The sequence below is a fragment of the Canis lupus genome, chromosome 34 (genome assembly GCF_048164855.1).
Source record: "Canis lupus baileyi chromosome 34, mCanLup2.hap1, whole genome shotgun sequence".
Lineage (NCBI taxonomy): Eukaryota > Metazoa > Chordata > Mammalia > Carnivora > Canidae > Canis > Canis lupus.
This window is the reverse complement of record NC_132871.1, coordinates 27,501,533-27,524,700: the sequence shown is the minus strand read 5'-3', so window position 1 is coordinate 27,524,700 and position 23,168 is coordinate 27,501,533. Positions and strand designations below refer to the sequence as shown.

At 37.7% G+C, this 23,168-nt stretch overlaps 2 protein-coding genes across 2 annotated transcripts in view; one reads left to right on the top strand and one right to left on the bottom strand.

The window, feature by feature from the left end:
• Positions 1-14,854, top strand: part of GALNT5 (polypeptide N-acetylgalactosaminyltransferase 5) — a 46,808-nt gene extending 31,954 nt beyond the window's left edge. The window contains exons 8-10 of the mRNA XM_072810852.1: positions 2,532-2,612; positions 5,653-5,814; positions 8,922-14,854. Of these exons, the coding sequence (XP_072666953.1) occupies positions 2,532-2,612; positions 5,653-5,814; positions 8,922-9,062 (384 nt within the window). The 3' untranslated portion in view covers positions 9,063-14,854. The remainder of the gene's footprint in view (positions 1-2,531; positions 2,613-5,652; positions 5,815-8,921) is intronic.
• A 117-nt stretch (positions 14,855-14,971) lies between these two features.
• On the bottom strand, positions 14,972-22,635 carry ERMN (ermin). Its single transcript, XM_072811469.1, has 3 exons — positions 22,162-22,635; positions 21,399-21,491; positions 14,972-18,095 (listed from the first exon to the last, which is right to left on the bottom strand). The coding sequence occupies exons 1-3, from the start codon at positions 22,400-22,402 to the stop codon at positions 17,578-17,580; spliced, it is 852 nt and encodes a 283-aa protein (XP_072667570.1). The 5' UTR covers positions 22,403-22,635; the 3' UTR covers positions 14,972-17,577.
• Positions 22,636-23,168: the final 533 nt, after the last annotated feature.

Genomic DNA, 23,168 nt, shown 5'->3' with positions numbered 1-23,168 from the left:
TGAGATCATGACCTGGGCCTAAGCCAGGTCAACTGAGCCACCCAGAAGCCCCCAGAAATTTCTGACTGGAAGGAAGGGAAACAAATCTTAGAGAAAGCAGGGGAGTGGGAAGCAAGGGAAAGAAAAATGTTCTCCTTCCATCTCATGCTTTTCTATGCTTGGCAGAAGGGACTGTACAAAATAAACACAAAGCAAACAGTTAAACCAGGGGTTCCCATACACTGTGCTGCCAGAAATAGGATCCCAGGGCCAAATGTATTTGGCAAACACTCCCACTGCATTCCCTCGTGTAGAGGAGAGCTAAACATTAACGTCCTGGAGGTTCTGTGAGGTTCTGGAGCAGTACAACCTGTTCAGCTGTATTGAGGCCAGAGTTTTCCAAGCCCGTGGGAAGATAGAATATTTTCTGAGTAGTCCACAAACACAGAAATTTATATTTATCTCTGTTAAAATCCAGAGAACAATTGGAGCACATTTCCTTTCTTTAATCTCCAGGATTATCCTGCTTTCATGCATGTCTATTAAATCTCTGAAGTTGATTTGTTCTGTGCGTCCTGACTGCTCCATTTACTAGCGGTGGTCGTCTCTTCCCATATTTGTCACTTTACATTGTGAACAGAGCTTTCTTTGAAGATTTCTTTTTTTTTTTTTTAAAGATTTTATTTTATTTATTCATGAGAGGCGCAGAGAGAGAGAGCGAGGCAGAGACACAGGCAGAGGGAGAAGCAGGCTCCATACAGGGAGCCCGACGTGGGCCTTGATCCCTGGACCCCAGGATCATGCCCTGGGCTGAAGGTGGCACCAAACCGCTGGGCCACCGGGGCTGCCTAAAGATTTCTGATGGAAATTCTGTCCTTCTAGAGTAGTTTTACATGCCAGCCACCCCAGAAGTAATCACCCTGGTACTAGTTTTGGTTTTGTTTTGTTTTGTTTTGTTTTTTTAAGATTTTATTTATTTATTTGAAGGAGAGAGAGGGAGAGAGAGCATGAGCTGGGGGGCAGGGGAAGGGCAGAGGGAGAGGGAGAAGGACTTTCCACTGAGCAAGGAGCCCCACAGGGGGCCGGATCCCAGGACCCTGAGACATGTCCTGAGCCAAAGGCAGAGGTTTAACCACCTGAGCCACCCAGGCACCAACAACCTGGTGCTATTTTTATGTCGGTCTCAGTTCCTATCCAATGCAGGTACTGTAACCTTGCATCTCAAACCCAAATGAAGGTCCATGTAAAGGTCAGATTCCCAAGGGAGACTCTAGCTTCCTTGTTGTCTCCCTGTGCTACTGGGTAAGTTGTTTTTCCCAGGACACCATTCTGTTGAGGGTCTAATTCTTTAGTTGTCCATCTTTATACAGAAGACTGCCTGCCGTTCCAACTCTCTGGCTTATCCATACCCACATTTTTTCTCTTGTCCTTACAATCAATGTTGGTCCCTTGCCTACAAGTAGTTGCAATTTTTCCACTTGCTAAAGGGCTTTGTATTGTCTGATTTTGTTTCGTTTCCTGCATTTTTCTGGTCCCTGAAGATGCCCCTTACTTTCTTGCAAGCTAAGCTACGCATGTAAAAGTGAGGACCAACCCACTGAGCACCCTGTTATGAAGGCTTACAGCTCTGAGCCACGCAGCTGCATCATATACCATCCCAGAGTTAGAGCTCTGTGTTAGGCACCATGGAACAGGAAGGAGCACAAATAGTGTCCCTGCCAACAAAGACTTTACCACATCCCAGCTTGGAAGGCTTTCCTGAGGGTAGACTTGACTCTACGCAGCTCTTCTAGAAATCTAAGAAGTCTAAATTGCACTATTAACTCACCATCTCGTTAGCCTTGCCCAAGATGTCAAAGGGGGCAAGGGAATCAACATTTTTCTGCATTAAATGGTGACTTATAGAAAGCTGCCTCCATATTTGACCCTGCAAATCCATTAAAAACCTGGGGACCTGCCAGATAGTGCCTTTAAGGTTGGCTCTGTATTAGCTTTCATGACTTTCCTATAATGAATTGTAGCTTGCCTGAGTCATTAGGAAGATTCTGACAGGGAATCAGCCGGAATCTGCTGTTCTTTGAAGGACTCAATTTATCTATGATTCAGTGCCTAGGCACTGAAATCGCTTGAAGGGGTCAGCCAGGGAACAGAGCCCATAACTGTTGGTTTGATTAAATTGCAAGTCTGTGCATTGACTTTTAAAGTATGCATCAGGAAAACGTGAGACAAGAAAATAACTACTTTTCATGCTACCTTTTGCTCATTCCCTATTCAGCATTCCAGGCAAGGGTTAATTAAAAGCTTCTGTTTGTTGGCTCTGTGGCTGAATCATAGGCCTAAATTGACAGATTGAAGCTGTACTTTAGCAAGATTACATTATGTCTCTGTTAGAGATAGCAACCAATAAAATCGTACAGTGCTAAGTAATGCTAAGCTATCAACTTAACTATCTTTTAACCTTATTAGAGTTTTATAGTCTGTGTTTTCTGAATGTCTTGTTCTACTTTAAAGTATGTTTTCCCTTAATGCATATTTTATATTTTGTTTCCTAGCTTATTAACGTGGCCTTGGGCAAATGCATTTCCATTGAAAACACCACAGCCACTTTGGAAGACTGCGATGGGAGCAGCGAGGTACGCCGGGCTGGGTTTTCTCTCTCATCATGGGCGCAGTTGATAGATGATGCAGGTGTACCTGAGAAGTGCAGAGTATGGCACATTTACCGCTCACTTGAGAAATTTATTTTTGCTGTACAAACAATAATCAACTTATAAATTTCTGCATGATCATAAGGTTGGTGATAAGAGGGCCTGCTGCCACTGAATGTAAAGATGGTGACCAAGGGAGAAAAAATGTGAGTACTGAAGTCAACCCACCAGGGACCCAGTTCTGGCTTCATCACTTTCAAAAGTGTGTTAACTTTGCCAATCCTTTAACCTTTAGGTAAATACCAGTTATAACAGTACTTACCCCAAAATCAGGTTTTAGGATCAAATTATGTAATACAGATGAAGCATGTAGAACAATATTTAACACTTAGTGCTCCACAAATGTTCACTGTTACAATAAGAAAGACAAAAAAAAAGTGAAAAATAAAAAATTACATCTAAAGATAAAATAAAGGAAATACAGGCAGAGCATATTTTTAAATAATCTAAGGGAGCAATTTTATTCTGATTCAGCCCCCTCCTCCCCTCTCTCCTACATGTTGAGGGAGTAATGCAAATTACATAATCCGTGATCCATGGTGGAAAACCCTTCAGCAAATCTCTGACAGACTCAGAACACAAGGGTTAGGGGTGTAAGGAAGGCCAGAGAGAACAGGGGAGACTCAGCAGTGCTGGAGGTGAGCTCAGAGTGATGGTACCACTCTCTTCAGCATATGTTCCCCACCCATTCTCATTCTGTGTGGATATTACCGTTTTGGATGCTAAATAAAACTCACAGAAACATCAATCCATGAGTAGACCTCAACTTCCTAAAATTGTAGATCAATCTTTGGTAGAGAAATTATTTTGTTATAAGATTCTAGGCTCCCCAGACTTACCTGTTTGCTTTGACTGGGAGATATTGCCTATATTTCTGAGCACATCCCCTCTCTACCTCTAATTCAAAGCTGAAAAGACATTTTTGTTCTTCTGTTGCTATAATTCAGCTATGGATTGTAAACTTGAGGCTGAGGGAGCTCTTTCTTAATTAGGAAAGAAAGGCAGAGAGGGAAGAGAAAAGTGTCAAGAATCATTTGAAAGATACAACTCACATATTAATAAATATGTGAGGAAATAGTCATAAGTTATAAAATAAAACCACAAGTAATGCAAATTACATGAAAGTAAAATATTATTTCATTCCATCCTTCAAGACTCATTCTTCTAGTGATTTTCTGTGCTGATTAACCACTGTTTTATCCGAAGACCCCAGTTGTGGTCTGGATAACCAGTGAGGCTCTCAAGGGGATGCTGGGAGGTGGAGGTATGAATATGCAGCCCCTACTTTCCATCTCCCTTCTTATCCTGTTGCTCCTTTTAAGCTTGCAGTTCGTTTGAATAGTAAAAAGTAAAGGAACTTGGAGGAAGTTAACTTATTTTGGCAGATTAATGAAGCTTAACACCAAGCCATTTTATAACTTTCATCCAAAAAAGGCTCGAAAGGAATAAAGTCCTATGATTGAACCACCAAGCCTTATCCTTCACCTTACCTAAAAAGTCCCCCAAGCTATTAATTTTTCAACCAGTTGAGATGTCTATTTTAAAGGTAATGTCTAGCTTCTCTTAGTAGCCACATAACTTCTCTGTATTATGACGTAAGACCCATCTTCTCAAATTTTAATGGGCACACAAATCACCTGGAAAGTTTGTTACAATACAGATTTCTGATTCAATAGGTTCATGGTGGAGCTGAGGTTCAGCAGTTCCAACTAGCCCCCAGGTGATGCTGGTGTTGGTCCAGGGACTACCCTTTGAGCGGAGAGGTCTCACCCAAGGACTGACTTGATAACCTAAATTACATCTCAGTTACATTACAAAGGATTCCCTAGGTAAAAGCATTTAGATAGATTTTACCAGCAGTCTTGTGTGTGTGTGTGTGTGTGTGTGTGTGTGTGTGTGTGTGTGTTTGTATTTTTAATGTTCGCATTGGTGCAAAACAAAAAACTTCTTGCAGACCCACAGACTTAGAATAAATTGACCAGGAAGATAGTACTAGGTTGTAAATAACTGGAAAAAGTACTTAGAAAAATTGAAAACATGGTTCCATTACCTGAATCGGAATTTATTTTAGACATTGGCAACTCCCCAAAACGGAACTTCTCCAAGAGTGGTTCTTATTGAATGCTTATGGACGCTAAGAGAGCAGAACCTGATGATTCTTTCTGCTATCAGAAGAAAGTTTTTTAACCTTTCTTATAATGGAAACGTTTTTTAGCCTTAAGAAAGATTTTTAACCTTTCCTGCAAAGCCTCTAGGAGTCCAGTTATCTAGATAGGCTTAAACAAAGAAGCATAATAATTTCCACCAAAGTAATTTAGGACTGTGACCTGGATCTCATAGCCCTAAAGGCTATGAAATGATTTGAATGTTCCCCTACTTAAGCACCAGGCTTGTCTGGGGTTCCGAACGCCTGAAATGACCTCCACTTCCAGATATATACTAACTGTACTAAATAGTTTTTATTTTTATTTCATTTTTTTAAGATTTTATTTATTTATTCATGAGACACACAGAGAGAGAGAGAGAGGCAGAGACATGGGCAGAGGGAGAAGCAGGCTCCATGCAGAAAGCCCGATGTGGGACTCAATCCCACGATTCCAGGATCATGCCCTGAGCCAAAGGGAAATGCTTAACCACTGAGCCACTCAGGTGTCCCCTAAATAATTCTTATTATTGCAACTCACATTTATTGAGGGCTTGCTGTGTGCGGAACACTTACCAGTCATTCCCTCAACTCTCTGAGATACACCGTATTGCTATCCAACTTAAAAATGATAAAAATGAAATGAGATATGGTAGTCATATGCCCATGTGTCAGAACTAAAAGTGCTAATACTAGGATTTGGGTACAAAACATTTGATCAAAGTGCCTATATCCGTCACCATTGCTAACCCAAATGTTTGGCAAAGCCCCTACCTGTACATGCTGTGTGAAGTGACCTTTTCCTTGTTCATTTCCTGACAGCTTCAACAATTTAATTACACCTGGCTAAGACTTATTAAACATGAAGAGTGGTGCTTAGCTCCCATCCCTGATACTGGGGCCCTGAGGCTGCACCCTTGCGATAACAGAAACAAAGGGCTAAAATGGCTACATAAATCAGCGTCAGTCTTTCACCCAGAACTGGTAAGCAAAATATTTGTAACTCTCCTTTATCGCAAATCTAACTTCTGATTAAATGGGACATGAAATTCTCATTGTCTGCGCCCTCAATCAGAAGCTTTAAATGTGTTTGGGACAATAGAGGCAGTGTAAAAGTTCATACAGAAAAAAAAAGTTCATACAGAGAGATAAACGGGTGTTTTTGTAAATTGTCAAGTCCTTTTTTCCTTTTAAAAAATTTATTTCAGATCTGTGATTTTAAACCTAAGTCACCAGGTTTTTTGGTTATATTTCTATCAGCATCTTTGTTTCTGTAAGTCATTTGCTTCAGTCAACTAACAATGCCAAAAATAATGCTTACAGGCTAGAACTGGTTCTCACTGATTACCAGAGAAGCCTGTAGGGAGAGTATATGGGGAAAGCAAGAAGCAGTTTGTTTCCTACGAGCTTTGCACTTTAGTACGAATCTGCTTTTCAGCATTCTGTCTCCTTTCCATAAAGGGAGACTTTTTCTCATCATTGCACCCCCAGCCCCTGATTCCCAGAGACCTGGCCTCTCAACAGGTATTGAAGGCAGTTCCTACCAGCTTATAGGAGCTGATGGTTGCTGCTGGAACTTACCAACATCACATTTGGTGACATCACACTGGTAGCTTGAAACCAGCCATGATGGGAATATTTACAGAAACTCATGCTACTAATCCAGGAGTTTAGCTGTTAATATTTACCAGACCACCCTGCTATATCCTATTCACTCCCAAAATGATAAATATCAAAATCCTGATAGGTTCCCACAATTTTATTTTTACAAGATACAAAGTCATAAGCTTTGGTGTGAGATCTTGGAGGGGCAACAATTTTTTCAGACTGATCTTAAATTTTCTATTATCTCACTAGCAAGTAGTCACCAAATCCACAAAATGCACTGGGTAAATGAAGACTATCATTTTCCTCAGGGTTGTCCCGAAAGTAAGCACGTTTTTCCCCCTGGAGTGCCTCCATTTCTTTTGATGTTGCAGTAAGTGACAACCATGCTTCCTTCACAACATTTTTCTTCCTACTCGGGTCAAAATCAGGGCCTGAGCAATACATTTCCCAATCTTCCTCCCTTTCAATCATCTCTGTTATATTTTAGTTCCTTCTGGACATTTTTTTCTCTTTAGTGATAAAAACTATTATAGAGTTATTTAGAAAAAAATAGGAATTACTAGTGTACAAGTTACTAATTTTATGTTGCATAGTGTTGGAAAAATCCATAAACATCTATCAAATACTACCTTCTGCTTCCTTAATCCTATGCCTAAAAAAGCTGGAGGTGGGACCAGGGGTGAGAAAGGATGGGAATGAGAACACATTTTTCATCTCCAGAAGTGAATCTGTTACCAGGAAAAAAATTAACACTAGTGAGAAGATACTTAGGAGCGCGCAGCCCTTAAATCACACAGGTCTTATTTACAAACTGGGTTGGCCCCACTGAGAACTTAAGCCTTCGTTAGCTGATTTTTATATAGGTTTAATTTCAGTCCCTCTAAATGGTAAGCCAATTTGTAAATAAGGTAATTGAATTAAGATGGCAAAAATTAGATGTTTTCCAACGCTGTCTATGCCTGTGACTTCGTAGCATGTCACATCGCTGCCTTCTGCCTTTTTTTTTTTTTTTTTTTTTTTTTTTTATGATAGTCACACAGAGAGAGAGAGAGGCAGAGACATAGGCAGAGGGAGAAGCAGGCTCCATGCACCGGGAGCCCAATGTGGGATTCGATCCCGGGTCTCCAGGATCGCGCCCTGGGCCAAAGGCAGGCGCTAAACCGCTGCACCACCCAGGGATCCCGCCTTCTGCCTTAAGTTCCTTTATCCATACATCTCTTTCCATGGAGATGAATATCATGACAATAGTCTTCTTTTTTCCAGATTTTGGTAATTTTCTTACTAAGCCTCCGGAGTCCTCCAAAGCATGTTAAGTATTTAAAAATAAAATGGAGAATAAGACTAAATAGCAGGAACATGTCTCTCCCTTTAGCATTAGGAGTTGAGAGCTTCATAGAAGGAAAGAGGGTAATAGTGAGTTTGACCCTGAATACCAATGAATTGTTAAAATTATACATTTCTAATCTGCATTTAGAATATGCTCCAGGCCAGCCCACCCCAAATGCTGTGGATTATAGACACCTAAAAGAAAATCGTTTCTAGGTACTGGAATGACCCTCTACCACTGTTCCCCTCATCAAGCGTCTAGTTTGGGAACAAGTTATCCAGTCACCTCTTTACAATCCACTCACAGAACACTGTAGATAATCTAGGATGATTTTGTTCAAGGCCAACTCCTTTACAAAATCTTTAGCATACTCAAGCATCATATTTCCAAAGTCCTACAAGGATGACCATGTTTTTATAGGAACATCTTTAAAATAAACTATAACAAAGTCACCACTGTTTGGTGTATTTTTTTAAAAATATTCCAAAACAATATACATATAATTAAGATTATCTTTGTCATAATCATGGAAAATTGAAAGAATTAATAGGTGAAAAAAATTGTAAAGCCATAAATAAGTTCTAAGTTGGTTATCTATTAGTTCTAAGATACTCAGTAAATATTAACCAGTAACAGAACTCCTCTGAAATACCTTTGACTTTTTTATAATTACATCTGGATTTTCTGGACATCAGGCATTATGTACTTTTGGAGATTGTGGTGGGTAGCTTATAAATAAGTACATCATTTCTAGCACTTTGAAATATAAAAAACGAACTAACTCACTTTTTGTGATGGTTGTTTTTTCATGATCACCATCAATTAGAAAGCCATCATCCATCAAATATAGTAACCATATGGAATTATTTCCTTTAAATAATACAGTTATCAGACCTATCATCAGAAAATAAATTTTTTGTTTCCTTCCTGAGGAAGTCGTAAAAGTCTTAAAAAGCCTTGTAGCTTGAATAAGTAAGAAGTTAGATTGAGATGGAGACAAATTTATTAGTCCAAAGTTCATGTTTGTTAATCTAGTTCAGAAGAATTTCTAAGGAATCAAAAATATAATTATCTTTTTAAAATTAGTTTTTATTTCTTTATACTTTGGTTGTCAGATTCATTCTGTGGCTCATTCCCAGATCCCCTTTCTTTCCAGGTGAATCACATTGTTTTTGGAAATTATCATCAGTTGCTATGCTTAGAAGGAAATGTTTCTCAGAAGACCTTGAAAGTTGCTGCTTGTGATCCAATGAAGCAACACCAAAAGTGGAAATTTGAGAAATATTATGAAGACTAAAGAATAACTAATATTTTAATCTACTAAACCCATTAGACACTGTGAAAATGACAGTGGATGTGGGGACTGTATTTCTCCGTGGTAGTTTACATTTTCAAAATTAATAGCTTTGAACAGGAGATTTAAAAACCCACAATATTTGAGAAACCAAAAGTGAGCTCAGGGAAACAACCTAACGTTGAATTAGAGTCCTTCTTCAGTTCTTTGTGGCCTTATGAATTGCCTGCTTCCTGCCTGTGCTGGAAGGACCTCAGCCTGCAAGCTTCCCCCATGCAATCAAACAGGTAACGGGAAATGAAGCTAAAAGTATTTGAGAAAGTACAGTGATATTCATGATTGAGTTTGATAATAACCAGCTCTTTTGGCCCACAAGTAGGTATAATCAATGGGAACCTATTCTTTTATTTGCTTTTTTTTTTTTAATTAAAAAAGTTACTTGAGTTCCTATGATGAAAAGACCTCAGAAACACACAGCTGTCATCTTGGTGAAGTCCCTCCCAGCTACACACATGTTCACCTAACAGTATGAAAGAGTATCATATTCCTCAATGGTAGAACTTTGATCTGGATGACTACATAATGGTTTTTTGTTTTTGGTTTTTCGCAATCTGAGTCAGTGGAAAAACTTTTAAGTGAGGAAGTCAAATGCTTATTCAGTTCTAGATATGGACATTGTTTCAATTCATTCTGTGCCTTTAAAACTACACTTTAAAGAAACAATCATACTAGTAACTTCCTAGACTTAGGTAGATATTTAAAAAGAAAGAAAAAAAGACAAAGAAAAAGGGGCTGGGTCACAGTGCGCTGTAGTCACCAAAAATACACTTAATTGTTGAACACGCTGCAATGTAAAACAAAGCAGAAATGAACCACTGAAAAAAATTAAAGATTTATATAAAATACTATTTTAGATGTAACAGCATTCACAGGGATGAAGCATACTAAAAATGGCTCTAAAAGATTTCAAAGCAGAAATAAAATGAAGTAAATATGATGAAAGGGGAAGAAAATGAGGTAAACAACCCTCTGGAAGACAGTTAAGAAAAAATTGACCTAGGCTTGACCAGAAAAGAAAAGGAATCTGGTACCTCTATGGGGTGGAGGTGGGGGATAAGGCCATAGATGTGGACCTAATGGTAACACTGATAAATTTGAGGAAGAGTCCATGAGAAAGAGTCCAATATTTCTTCCATCCAAATTGAGTTCCTAATCTTAGGTATGACAATACTTAGGCATATCACAAGAGATTCTAGAAATCCAAATATCCTTTGTATTGATTTTTGATAAGAAAATTCATGCCCAGAAAACACATTACCTGCCTAAGAGTCCCACTCCAGATAGTGAGAGATGAAGATTAGAATTTGGATCTCCAGAGACAGGGCTCATTACACTGCCCCAGGACTCCAGCCTAAACAAATCCGCTCCACAGCATTCTTAAAAAGGAGTTACATAAACCTTGCTGGGATTGGGTCTCTGGAGCCATGCTATACGCTTGTTAATATAAAAAAACAAAGCTTTGTTCAGTTGAGCTGATGGTAAAAGTGGGCATCTTTAGTTTTGACTTCCTATTTAAAATTTAATTTTATCTCCCAATTAATTACACAAAAGCAGAGCTATAACTATGACTCAGAAGGGGAAACAGCTCTGCCTATTTGCATCATACTTAAGATGTTTTATTCAGATAATTGACATTGCAGATGAGATAAGAGAATGACTAGAAAATGAGATAATTCTTTTCAAAACAGAGCCATATGGGGGATAAAACACAAGTCAGTTGCCAAAGGATTAACTGAATTGCTGACCAAACTGAATGTGCTGAGTGCCTCATGCAATTCTTTGTGTAACTGCAAAAATGTTGAAAGGTTTTTTTGCCCCCAGTCTGAAGACTCTTTTTATTCAAAAACAGTTTCCACAAAACACATCAAGTCTGTTCAGAAAAAGATGAGTTATGGTTTGGCTACACGTACCTTTGGGCATACCAATGAAAGAAATTTGAATGTTTTTCACCAAGACCTTCTACAGTCTGTTTATGGTCTTCCTGACTTCACCTTGATATAATATGAAGCTCTCTTGGAATCTATCTTGTCAATGTAGCAAAGGATTGTTTTTGTACATGGTATGTTTGTTCTTGGAAAGAATTTTAAAAACAGCTTTTACCATGTATTTGCTCCATTACCCTAAGATGTGAGGAACAAATCACTAATTAGAAATCTTACAGGCCTAAACTTAAGAGTATTGGCTAATTGTGAAATCTTCTACCAACATTTTTTAAGCATTATCCTCTAAATTTTGTTTTCAGAAGCTGTAATAAAGGTGTAAATGCTACTCTATCTCTCTGGTACTTCTAGTGAGAAATCCCTGAGTGTGACACATTCAGGGTCCTATTCAGCCCTAAATTCTTCAGTAGGAGGCTGTGTTATGGGAGACCTCAGAGTTTTGCCTGGATTGCCTTGAGTCATTGCTTTTTCTTAGACAAGTGTCTGTATATCTTGTTACCTTAAACACAAGCATAGTTTTGATAATATTATGCAGGATCCATGCAATCAAAAACTAACTTACCAGAGCATCTGAGACCTTCTGAACCTTCTGGTTTGCACAGTTCCTTTCCCTTTTTCAACTGTTACCCAGAGCTTCTCCCTGAAGGATGACACAGCTGTTGTTGGTACAACCATGTTTTATCACCAGCATCAAATTTGCTCAGTTCTGCTTGCTGACATTCAATCAGCTGTCATTCACAGGGCCAAAAACCACCATTTGCCATAATCACAATGGATTGTTTCTCCACAGCTAATTTGAAAATATTCTCTTAGACAAAAAACAAAAACAAAAACAAAAACAAAAAAACCTTCCTTATAGTATTACCTTACAGATTGTGGAGGGGCAAAGATACCAGTTAGAGTGCATAAGAATTCAATTTCTCCAGTCAACCTTGAATTTATGAACATCTTAGGATGATTTTCAAGGGGCTCTCACGCAAAAGAGTGGGGTTGAGGCTGGCCAGAGAGTTACCATCTTTATTTAACAACTCTAACTTCTATGTTCAAACACAGAAAATAAATGATGCCTCAGATAAGGATCCCAATATCTGGGATAAAAACAAGAATTTATAGTGAATAAAGGGAAACAGATGAGAATTGATTCTCTTAGAGTACTCACCGTGTGCTAGGTGCTGACAGTGCCCCATCTCACTATTGTGCCCAACTCAGTGAGTTAGGTTCTTACTCTTTCCATTATGCAGACAAGGAGGATGGCTGAGAGGAACTGTCTAAGAGCATTCCACCAGCAAGAGATTAAAATCTAGTTTCCATTCTATCTAGCTGGGAAAAAAAAAAGAAAAAAACGAGTCTCTTTAAAGACAACATGCTGCTATGAATTGTCGGGTTTTTTTTTTTTTTTTTCCCTTTAAGTAGGGCCATCAACTCAGGTGGGCTCAGTTGAAATCCCTTCATTATGAAGTCAAATGTCTTTGGTCTTCCTTGGCTGCTTTATAGATAGATAGGCTATAGAAGCTACACCCTTTCTGCTAACCAACTGAAATGTAGGCTTAAGGTTAGCTATCCCCACAGGTTTTGCAATGGTCTATCTCCTTGACTTCTTGCAGGACATATTCTTTTCCATTTCCTATAACAAATATGAGAAGGAGAAGCAGACATAGAGAAATTGCTTCTCTATAAATGATACTGCCAACTCTTTCTGCCCCCAACCGTTAATCAAAGCCAATAGATTGCCCAACTTGAACAGAGTTGGGAAGTAAAACATTGAAGACTCCTTTAATTTAAAATACAAACTAAAACTCCTTTTACTTAATTTTGTAGATTGTCACCATGGTGCTTTCCCAACAACTTTTGTGTAGGTTATTCAAAAATTGCTATGAGCCACATGACGAAGTGAGAAAAGGAAACCAACCAAAGTTAATGTACAAAATATTTATTTTTCATAAACAGCCATTCCACGGACAAGTTTGAGTAAGCAATGTAAAGTGTTAAATACTCCTGATGAGGTTTAATGGATGGTATTTCAGGTGTTGGTGATGCCTGTACCTAAAAGGAAGGAAAAAAATCCCATCACAATAAGCAGATTCAGTGCCTCTGTTTTCAACCTAATGGGTCAACTAGTAGTTACCATTCCAATTAGGGTTTCTTTGCAAGCTTATGTGAACCATTGCTTTGCAAAAACATACAGGAAAGTTCTCATTTTTCAGCAAATACAACTTCTAATACAGCGAGGTTCTAATGATGATAGTTGCCAACAATAAGTAACAAATAATTTCTTTTAAAACAGGCTATTTTATTGCTGATTGATTAGTATTTGCTAGTTCAAGGATATTAGTCAAAAATACCTATATAAAATAAATTGTTTATATAGATACAAACCTAATTTTTTGAAAGCCTAAACTATCTTTACTTGACCAAAAGCAAATTGATCTTCGTAAATATATATGTATATATACATATATATTCATATAGATAAATGTGTGTATATATTCATATATTATGTCTGTATATATAATTATATATGTGAGTCTATATTTTATGCTTTGAAGCAGGAGAGAATAAGACCAAGAGTTTCTACATACAAGTATAAAGAAAACTATGAAATGCTTTTGGATATTTTTAGTTCTTTTAAGTGCACAGCTTTGTCTACATCTGACCTTCTGGACAAAAGTATCTCCAATGGACTTTCACTCTGGGTGTTGTTTTCCATACTTGAAGGGAGTATGCAAGCTCTAAATTATCAAGATATTTGTTATTCACTTAGGATTATGCACATGCCTTAATTCTCTTCCTTCAAACAACTGCTCAAATGTTGCTAGTTTTATACAAATTAGCTGTAAGAAACGGACAGAAAAAGAAGAGAAGGCAAAGGTCAAATTAGTGAGTTTTCTTATTAATTACCTAAAAACTTCTGTTGATGGGAGAACAAGATTGGAACTATGGAATTTAAAGGGATTTGGAGTTAATTTGAACATTTTGAAGTACCCAATTTTTCTGCCTCTCCCAACTTAAGTTATTGTAAAGAAGGACTCAAATATGTAATTTTAAGTTGCTAACTAAAAATTCAGATTACTTTCCAAATTCATCTCCAAAATTCTCCCACACTGGCAGTTAATTACTAGGTATTGTCCTTTGGTTTTGTACTTTGCCATGTATCTGTTGGGTCATTTCTGCTGTTGATCACTACCCGTGTCGCTGTGTTTATGTGGATTGTATGGCTTAGTCACTCGTGTTCCTCATGAGCTGTATACACATTTTGGTATTCATATTTACTATGTTACTGTCTGATATTTTAATATTGGCAAATGTTTGCTATAACTTTTGACATTACTTTTTATAGCCTTCTTGTTTTTATAGAGCAATGAAAGTTAAGCCTTTAAAAGTAGTTGCCTTTTACATGTGGTCAAACATATTTCTTCTTTATGATACTCTGGTGCTTCATCTTTTTCCATAATTCTCTATTATTACTTATTTTAAATGTTTTTCCTATCACTCTGAAAAACTTAAATGTCCGTTCTTCATTTGAAAATGCGCCAGAAGTACTACCCCATGTAAATATGCAGAAACAATTATTATAAAAGTGTCACCATGGTTTAAATGGCTATAAAGACATATATATTTTTATCAAGTTGTTGGAGTTAAGATGTATCTAAAACAAGAGCTCAGTTCCTATAAAAATATTACAAATTTTTCATGAACATTACATATCTACCTGCCAGAAATCTTTTTTTTGCAATGGTGTACATAATCATTTTAAGACCTTTTTGAAATAAAAAATGCCTTTTTGAATTTAAATAAGGTGTTCTCTTGATTTCTGAAGCCACATTTACTAATGGTCTTTAATAGCTGCTGATAGGCAAGGGTTCTTCCTAAATTTTAAAGTGCAGTGAAAGAGAATAAATTCTAGACACCAAAAACAAGGACACAAACCTTTATTGAGAGCAAGTCAGACATAGCAGTTCTTTATTTAAATTGTAGACAGATGATAGATAGATTCTGACATATTCCATGTCTTCAAATGTAGCATTATATGAAAGGTAAATTTTATATTGACAAAGAAATAGAGCTTTTATTAATTCCTGTTCACCCCAAAACCAAGAAAAATTAAAAGTCATGTAAGAAATATCAACATTCTCACAATAAATCAATTCTCCCTCCTACCAGGTACCAGAGCCTTTCTTCTACCCCGACCCTGGAATCGTAAAAGCAGCGAATCTTCCAGTATGGTTACCAATTTGTGTTCTAACTTGTCCTATAGGAGGGTCTAATATGTTAAATATCCCTCATGAAATTAGAACCATTCCCTTGCCTTTCCTAGGTTACAAAAAATCAGTCACCTAACCTCATCGTGTTACTTATGATCACTTAACTCTGTGGCCTTAGTGTAAGATGGCAGCCCAGGGCAATGGGAATTAATGTCAAAGAGTAGTTTCAGTGCTCTTCTGTAGCTACACTGCCTCATCCCCTAAGCACTAGGCATTGACTCATTGAACATACCCCAAAAAAGTCATGGTTGACAAAATCTTTCATGGTTGGTTAACTATATGGTAAGAGCCACAAAACTGACAAGGCCGGGGTTACTATGTGTTGGATCCCCATTAGAGCCAGTTGCTTGGCCATATGACATGGCAGACTGTGGCCACAGACCACCCAGTCACTCAACCTCCACAGGAATTCAGTGCTTCTGCTGGAACAATTAAAAATGCAGGCACTGCTGATGGCAGGCCAACTGTTCCATGACAGGTAACACAACACCGTGTTTTGAAGTTAGGTAGAAAATCGTAGGGGTCATCAGTAATCCAGAAAAGAAAATAGGCTGTCCAGGTGAAATGATTTAGAGGATTTAAATAAATAGGAAATTGTCATAATGCACCAATCTTTTACCTAAATTTATCAGTAGACACCTGATTTCCCTAGCTTTATTCTGAAAACTTGCATGATCAAGAATGAAATCTATAGGTTCCGCAGATGAAGAGTGACAGACCTTTTATAGGATCAAGTTGCAAAATATCTGTTTGAAAGAATAAAAGGAGTGCTTTAATCTTGAATTCAAAATTGAGTCTTGTAAACAGTAAATAATAGTATATGATACCATGGAAATATATTATATGACCAGGAGGAACTGAAGAACTTTCTATTAGAATGTGTGGGATTTGTTACACATAAATAAGCAATAATCTAAGAAGGCCTAACCCGGGTTTTTTTCACAAAATGAAAAAAGAAATAAACAAAGGGTTGAATAGTACAATGAAGACTGTATTACATTCAGACAATAAGGAATTGTCTTTTTATTTGCAGAGCCAAAAATATCCTTATTGGTGGTGACAGAAAGTTCAGGGTGATATATATGGAAGCCTGAAATGAAAAATTATGAAACTATCTAAGAATATAAATATAGACTCTCCCTTTCATAAATATTCAATAGATTATTTGACATACTGGCTTGAGTGAAGCTCCACAGGCACAATTTTAAGCATCTTGATTTGGGCTGAGGTCCAGTAAATTATATATTCTCAACCACTATCAGAGCTTTCTTACTAAAAATACATGCTCACACTCTACTTTGAAAATATCCTAAGATAATTATTTCCATTTTCATAGTAACTAGTATAGTTATGACTAGAGTCGTCTTGGGCTTCTAAGGAAACAAAATTATTCTGAGATACTGTTAATAAGAGAAAGGGTGGTAATAGGGATATTTTCTTAAAATTGTGCTAAAGCTGTCATTTTTGCTTTTAATGACTTTAACTGTGCTAGACGAGGTTTATATTTTCAGTCACAGAAATAAACTATCTGACTCTTTAGTCTATTGCCCACCAATCTTCTAGCCCCTCCCTGTATCAACCTCACAATGGATTTTATTCATCTTGAGCACATAAAGCCAACAATTAGTCAACAGAATTTTCCTGACAATTGCTCAGCCCCTCTAGTGAGAAAATTCAGTGAATGGTAACACCTAGGAAGGAGGCCTATACAGACTTTTCACTCTGTACATGCCAAGGAAAACCACTTAAAATCTTTTTCTGAAGATAATAGGAAAGGCAAAGCATTTTGGACAGCTTATTGCCAAGGTCTATAAAAACATGTTTAAAAGAAAGAGAGGTTTAATACCAGACTTTTAGCACCCTCAGTGTACAAGAAGAAAGACACCAGAAGAAATACAGGTCACTTCTAATAGTCCTCTTTCATTTAATGACTGTATTTCCCAGTGTTGCGACTTTTAAAGCTAAATCATGCCAGATTCTCCAGGGGTGCTTGCTGTTTGCTGTTTAGTGCTTATCACACAAGGCTGTATTAGTGAAATTTTAAAAAGCAAATGCCCACGAATGAATCTAAAGCTTTTTGATTACCAGACTGAATTTTGTCTAGGATTATTTCCATATTATTCTGCAGTGAAACAGAGATTAAGCTTTCACGTCTTTAAAGGGGACGACTCAAATAAGACCTGCAAAGACGCATTTCGGGAAAATAGAATTAGCTTTTGCTTTAGTGGGCAGGAGAATTTCTCAGTTCCATTTAGTTTATAAGTGCATCATAGACTCGAATTCATCAATTCTTTGCTTCGTGTTCCCCTTCCTGATTTTTCGATAGGATATTGTATTGTATCTTGAATAAGCATTTCTAGAGATATCACCCTTCTTCCCAAAGGTTGGCTGCTCCTCAGGTGTCACAGGCTGGGAATTGGGGCTGCTCAGTGGGGAGTCCTCATTTGCATCACCTTCCTCTTTTAATTGAGAACCCTCTTCATTTTTTTTCTTAAATTCTATCACTCGAACTTCATCTTCATCATCATTGCAATCGTCATCATCATCATTAATTTCTTCATCCCAAACCTCTTGCTCCTCCTCATGTTTGGAATGGAACACCTCAACCTGGCTAGGTTTCCGAAATCCCAACCATTCAATTTCAGTTGCCTGGTCAGCTTTGTTCTTCCCATCCTCCTCTTCTTTCTCTTCTAGAGGTTGTTCAGCAATCCTTTCTTTTTTTCTACTTATTTCCTGGTTACTGATACTCAGAGGAATCTTCTCCCATTGGTGGCCTGTAGCAAAATCAAATTGGTAATTGAGATACCCAACTCTTATTTTTTAATTATTTTTCTGGACAATCATTTTCCCACACATGATTTATAGGCTATTATTCTGTGGGTTAATAATATGTTCCGTCTACACAATAAAATGGATTTGTACTATCAAATTAGTTTGTAAAATACTGCACTAAACACAGTTAAGTAAGCTTCAGAATTTACCCAACTCTTTAAAATGCCAATGAGGGCAGCCCCAGTTGCTCAGCAGTTTAGTGCCGCCTTCAGCCCAGGGCATGATCCTGGAGATCCGGGATCGAGTCCCGTCAGGCTCCCTGCATGGAGCCTGCTTCTCCCTCTGCCTAGGTCTCTGCCTCTCTCTCTCTCTGTGTCTCTCATGAATAAATAAATAAAATCTTTTAAAAAATAAAATAAAATAAAATGCCAATGAATATTGTAAACCTCAAAGAAGTTGACGCCTCAACCTCATTTGACCATGCAATTTTTTTGTCATTGTTGTAGACTATTGTATCTTAGTGAAACTGGTATTCCTTAGGCAGACTTTTAAAAATCCTGTCTAACCTGTGGTGACTGGAAATGTGAACATAGAAAATAAAATATATTTGGACCTATCTCTTACACACACACACACACACATTCCCCAAGAAAAAATTTTAAAATATCTCACAGGAGAAAAAAGGCTTTCTTCTAGTAGTTAAAACAATGACTTCCCACATCTGGGCATGCTCAGAGTAACACAGTCAGTTTTTGCCACCAAGGTTTTGCCACCAAGCTTCTCAGAGTTGTGCTAAAGTACCAGTTACAGAAAGAGGAGCTGGAAGCCATGGGTGGAAGCCAGGTGTCATACGCTGGGCTAACTGTGACACCAAGCCCGCCAAAGCACCGACAATGTAGTCTAAGACTTGTCATTGAGCCAACCTTTAAAAATCATGCTGAGGTCACTGCTATAGGGCTAGATTAGCTGTCACATTAGACATACCCCTAATAACAACTAATTAACTCAAGTTGTTTGACACCATGTGGTGACTTTTACAAGGCTTAATTCATTTCAAATTTTACTTTTCAAATAGATCACATCAGCATATCCTTAACAATATTTATTGAGCATGCTAAAAAGAATTAATCAGAGTGAGGTTGTTCTCTGGGCTTTCGCCTCTAAAGAGACTTCTGTGGGAAGCTTTAGTCTATGCGTGACTCCAAAATATTGTCTAGATTGTATCCTTTGTCACTATTCCTTTTCAACACCGTAAGAGTCTTTAAATAAAATGAGAGGCCATGTTCCTCTTTGTCTTTCCCCACCAGTTTTCTACTTTCACTGAAAGTATCCACAAGTCCATTTCCAGTCAAGATTTTTCATTCTCTTTTCATTTTTTTTTTTTGTTTTCCCAGCTACAGGAATCAGATTGTAAACTTAGAAAAAGAGATAGAGGCAAGGATGGACTATTATTCCTAGCTAGTTGTACCAGTTCCTATCTGCTTGTTGGTACCCGGTTAATGTTCTTTACATTATAAATAAATGTATGTTAGAATATTTTCCATAATTATAAGCTTTCTTTTATTCTTATTTTTCCATAAGAACCAAAGAAGCTGATCTTTTTGCTCACATCATGACTCAGGCATGGAGTTGTCATGCATAAAATTACATCTTGAATTTAAATTATAGCTTTCCCTCAATATTTTTAGCATCTTGCTATTTTTCAACCCAGGAGTATTCTCTTTGGAGACTTTATAGCTGTTTGTCATTGTGAAAACAGAAGACACCAACATGTGTCTTACAGGAAAAACATATGTTCCACCAAACACAAAAGGATTCATTCAGGGAAAAATTCACCCTGACACCATCTACTTAGAAAATCCAGACTGCTTTCATTCTCTATTTGATAAAAAATGAAAGATCCTAGCAAACTGGTGTCTCCAGTGGACTTGCTGATTGGAAATTTGAAAGGGTCTCAGGGTGCCTAGGTGACTCAGTTGGTGAAGTGTCTGACTTTTGGTTTCAGCTCAGGTTGTGATCTCCGGGTCATGAGGTGGAGCCCCAGGCAGGCTCTGCATCCAGCCCAGAGTTTGCTTGAGACTCCCTCTCCCTCTACCTGCCCTTCCTCCTGCTCTCTCTCTCTCTCTCTGTCTCTCTCTCAAATAAATAAATCCTAAAAAAAGAATTTGAAAGAGTCTCTAGATGGACTTGGAGATCTCTGTCTCTGAGAACTTGCTACATTGGAAACAGAAAGACTAGGGCAAAGCAGTTATTCAGTTCATTTCATGGGACTTAAGGCTTAAGTTTTATAAATTACCTGTGATAATGTAAAAGCTTAATAATGGTTGTTCCTTATGACATTACTACAATAATGGCTGTTCTATCACTACGTAGGGACAGCAGGTAGTCTTAGAGGTGTCCAGGCACAGTGGACAAACCCAAGAAACTGCCATTCACATCTCTGTCTCCCTTGGCATCTACTATTTTATGTGATGTTCTAATACTTTTTTAAAAAATAATCCCTTCCATATTTCGCCTATTAAGGTCCTAACTAAGCTAAATTGCTCAGGTCTAATGAACCGACTTCAATTTTGAGATAAGATGTTTATGGTTGCAAAAGAGGAAATGAGTGATTAATTAATACATGTTTATCCTGCACTTGATTTGGAAATTGCTTCAACATAGATAACTTCTTAGAAGTGAAATCTAAAAGATCTTGTGTTTCTTAATCTCTTGAGTTTATTTAAAATATAAGTCACTTAAAAATCAATGTTCCTTTTATTCCCTCATTTTCTAAAAGAACAGAATTAAAATTAGCTTCATGACCTGGGAGATTTCTTTAACAAGAATTAGGTAACCATTTTCTGCTTACATCAGAGGCCTAGAATTTTTCTATAGGTCAAATAAATGTTTAATATTATTTTAAAATGTACGTAAATGGTCAGCTTTTAGGATAAACCCATTTTTGAAACATTCACATTTCACAAATGCCTGACACAGATTTAAAGATGCTAAACAAATTTTACAAATGGATTGATTTAGTGGCCTAACTCATTAAGAGGCTGATATCATATTGTCATGTCAAGGCTTGCCAATCAGTTATACCAATCCATGCAGTCTCAGGCTTGATGCTTCTGGAATACATTTTAAGGTGAAACCTACAGATAATCAGGACGACTCCCTTATCTGCCTATAGCAGCTTTAAGCTTTTGAAGGCATTGCCTGGATTGCTTTTTCAACATCACGCTCACACAACATCCCATGTAAAAACTGCCATCCGTATTCAGTCAGACAGTGTCTGTGTACAAAATGGAAGTTCCTCTTACCTTCTCTGAATGTCATTTCATCAATACTTGTTTCTTGGAGAGAAAGATCGGTGATAGCCTTATGAACAATAAAGAGATTCTCTTCTGGTTTTTCTGGGGGGGAAAACCCACAAGATTGACACTGTAATATTTAAGCAGTTTGAGTTTAAATAAATTATCAATTTAGATTCCAGCTAGGTAGATCTATTTGATTTGCAATTGTGATCACTAAAATCAACTATTTCATGCTCCCAACTCATTTCTTCATTGGTTCCCATTTATAAACATAAGTATAATATCTCTTTTTCCATCTATATAAGATATAGAACCATGAATTCAGATACATTTAGATATATTTCAGAAGGAAAACCTGAAATGCTGAATTCCCTTTGCTTAAATAATAATGGGGCTGTTCATCATCATCATCATCATCATCATCAATAGTAGTTAACATTTAAGAAACACTTAGTAATCCTCATGACAACCCTACAAATGTCAGCACCAATATTTCCATCTCCTGCTAACTGAGAAAGCTAAGGCTTTAGGAAACTCGGGAAGTTGTCCAGGGTCATAAATCTATCAAATAAATAAGCCTGGATTTGACCTGAGGCAGAGGTTTGGTCCTTAGCTATCCAGCCCCTTAGAATAAGAGGCCACATTTGGCCAGGGACAGACAGAGGTGAGAGGATGGACAGCACATTCCTGTCATAACAGTTTATCAAAAGAATCACACGTGAGTTTACAAATTAAATTAAGCAAATCAAAGAGAAGGAAAATATTTTACCTTTTAGAATCTTCTCATCGGTGGACCAGTTGACTAGCGTGTTCCCTTGTAATTTCTCACTTTTCTCCTGATTTCCCTCTGTGGGTAGGTCTTCAAGATGGGGCTCTACCCTGTAGTATGGTCGGGTACCAGCCACATCACTGGCTCCCTCATTTGTTTTAGTGATGGGTTGTTGACCATTCTCAGGTGGTGTATCCCCATTGCACTCCGCCTGGCTGAGTGTCCCTGGAACATCTGTCATGCTGTACAGTTGAGTCCGAAGACGCGGAGACAGCTTTGGGGAAACTGAGCAAAAAGATCCTTGATAAGTATGTTCTTACCCCTTCAGGTTCTACTGTTCCAACTCCTACTCTAAGAATACAAAGTATCTACTTCAGTACATAATAACAAGCTGCGTTTCCCAAAGGTGTCCAGATAGAGCTTACAACAAAAGCAATAGGATTTGTCAGATTTGCCAGGAGCAAAGCACCCAGCCAATCACCACCTTCTTTGTCACTGGGCAGCTCCATTGGTTGAATTAATGGCAGCCTTTTGATTTACATAAACAAACAATCTGAGGCAATCAGGCTTTTGTGTTGGCAAGGCGAGGGGGACTTTCAGCTTGTCAGTCCCCCTCTGGGAACAGAGATTTTTGTCCATTTTCATAATGGCCCTTTGTCATTTTCCTTGTAACAGGAGACACAATTGTTCCACAGCTTTAATCCAGAGAGAATGACCACCTTGAGGCATATTAGTTCTGTGTAACCAGCTTAACGCTTCCAAACGGATTTTGTTCAAGTAAAACCCCAGCTATTTTGTAAGGGATAATGGCATCGTTTCTTATTCATTAAAGAATAAACAGCGTATCAAAAAACCTGTAAATAGGACAACTTTATTGTAAGTGGTTCTGGCAGCAGATTCCACGGTGTATTTTCAGAAGCCCAGAGAAAAGACCTAAGGAAAAATTCAACAACAACAACAAAAATGCTTCCATCTTGCTAATACCAAAAATTTTCATTTTAGAATAA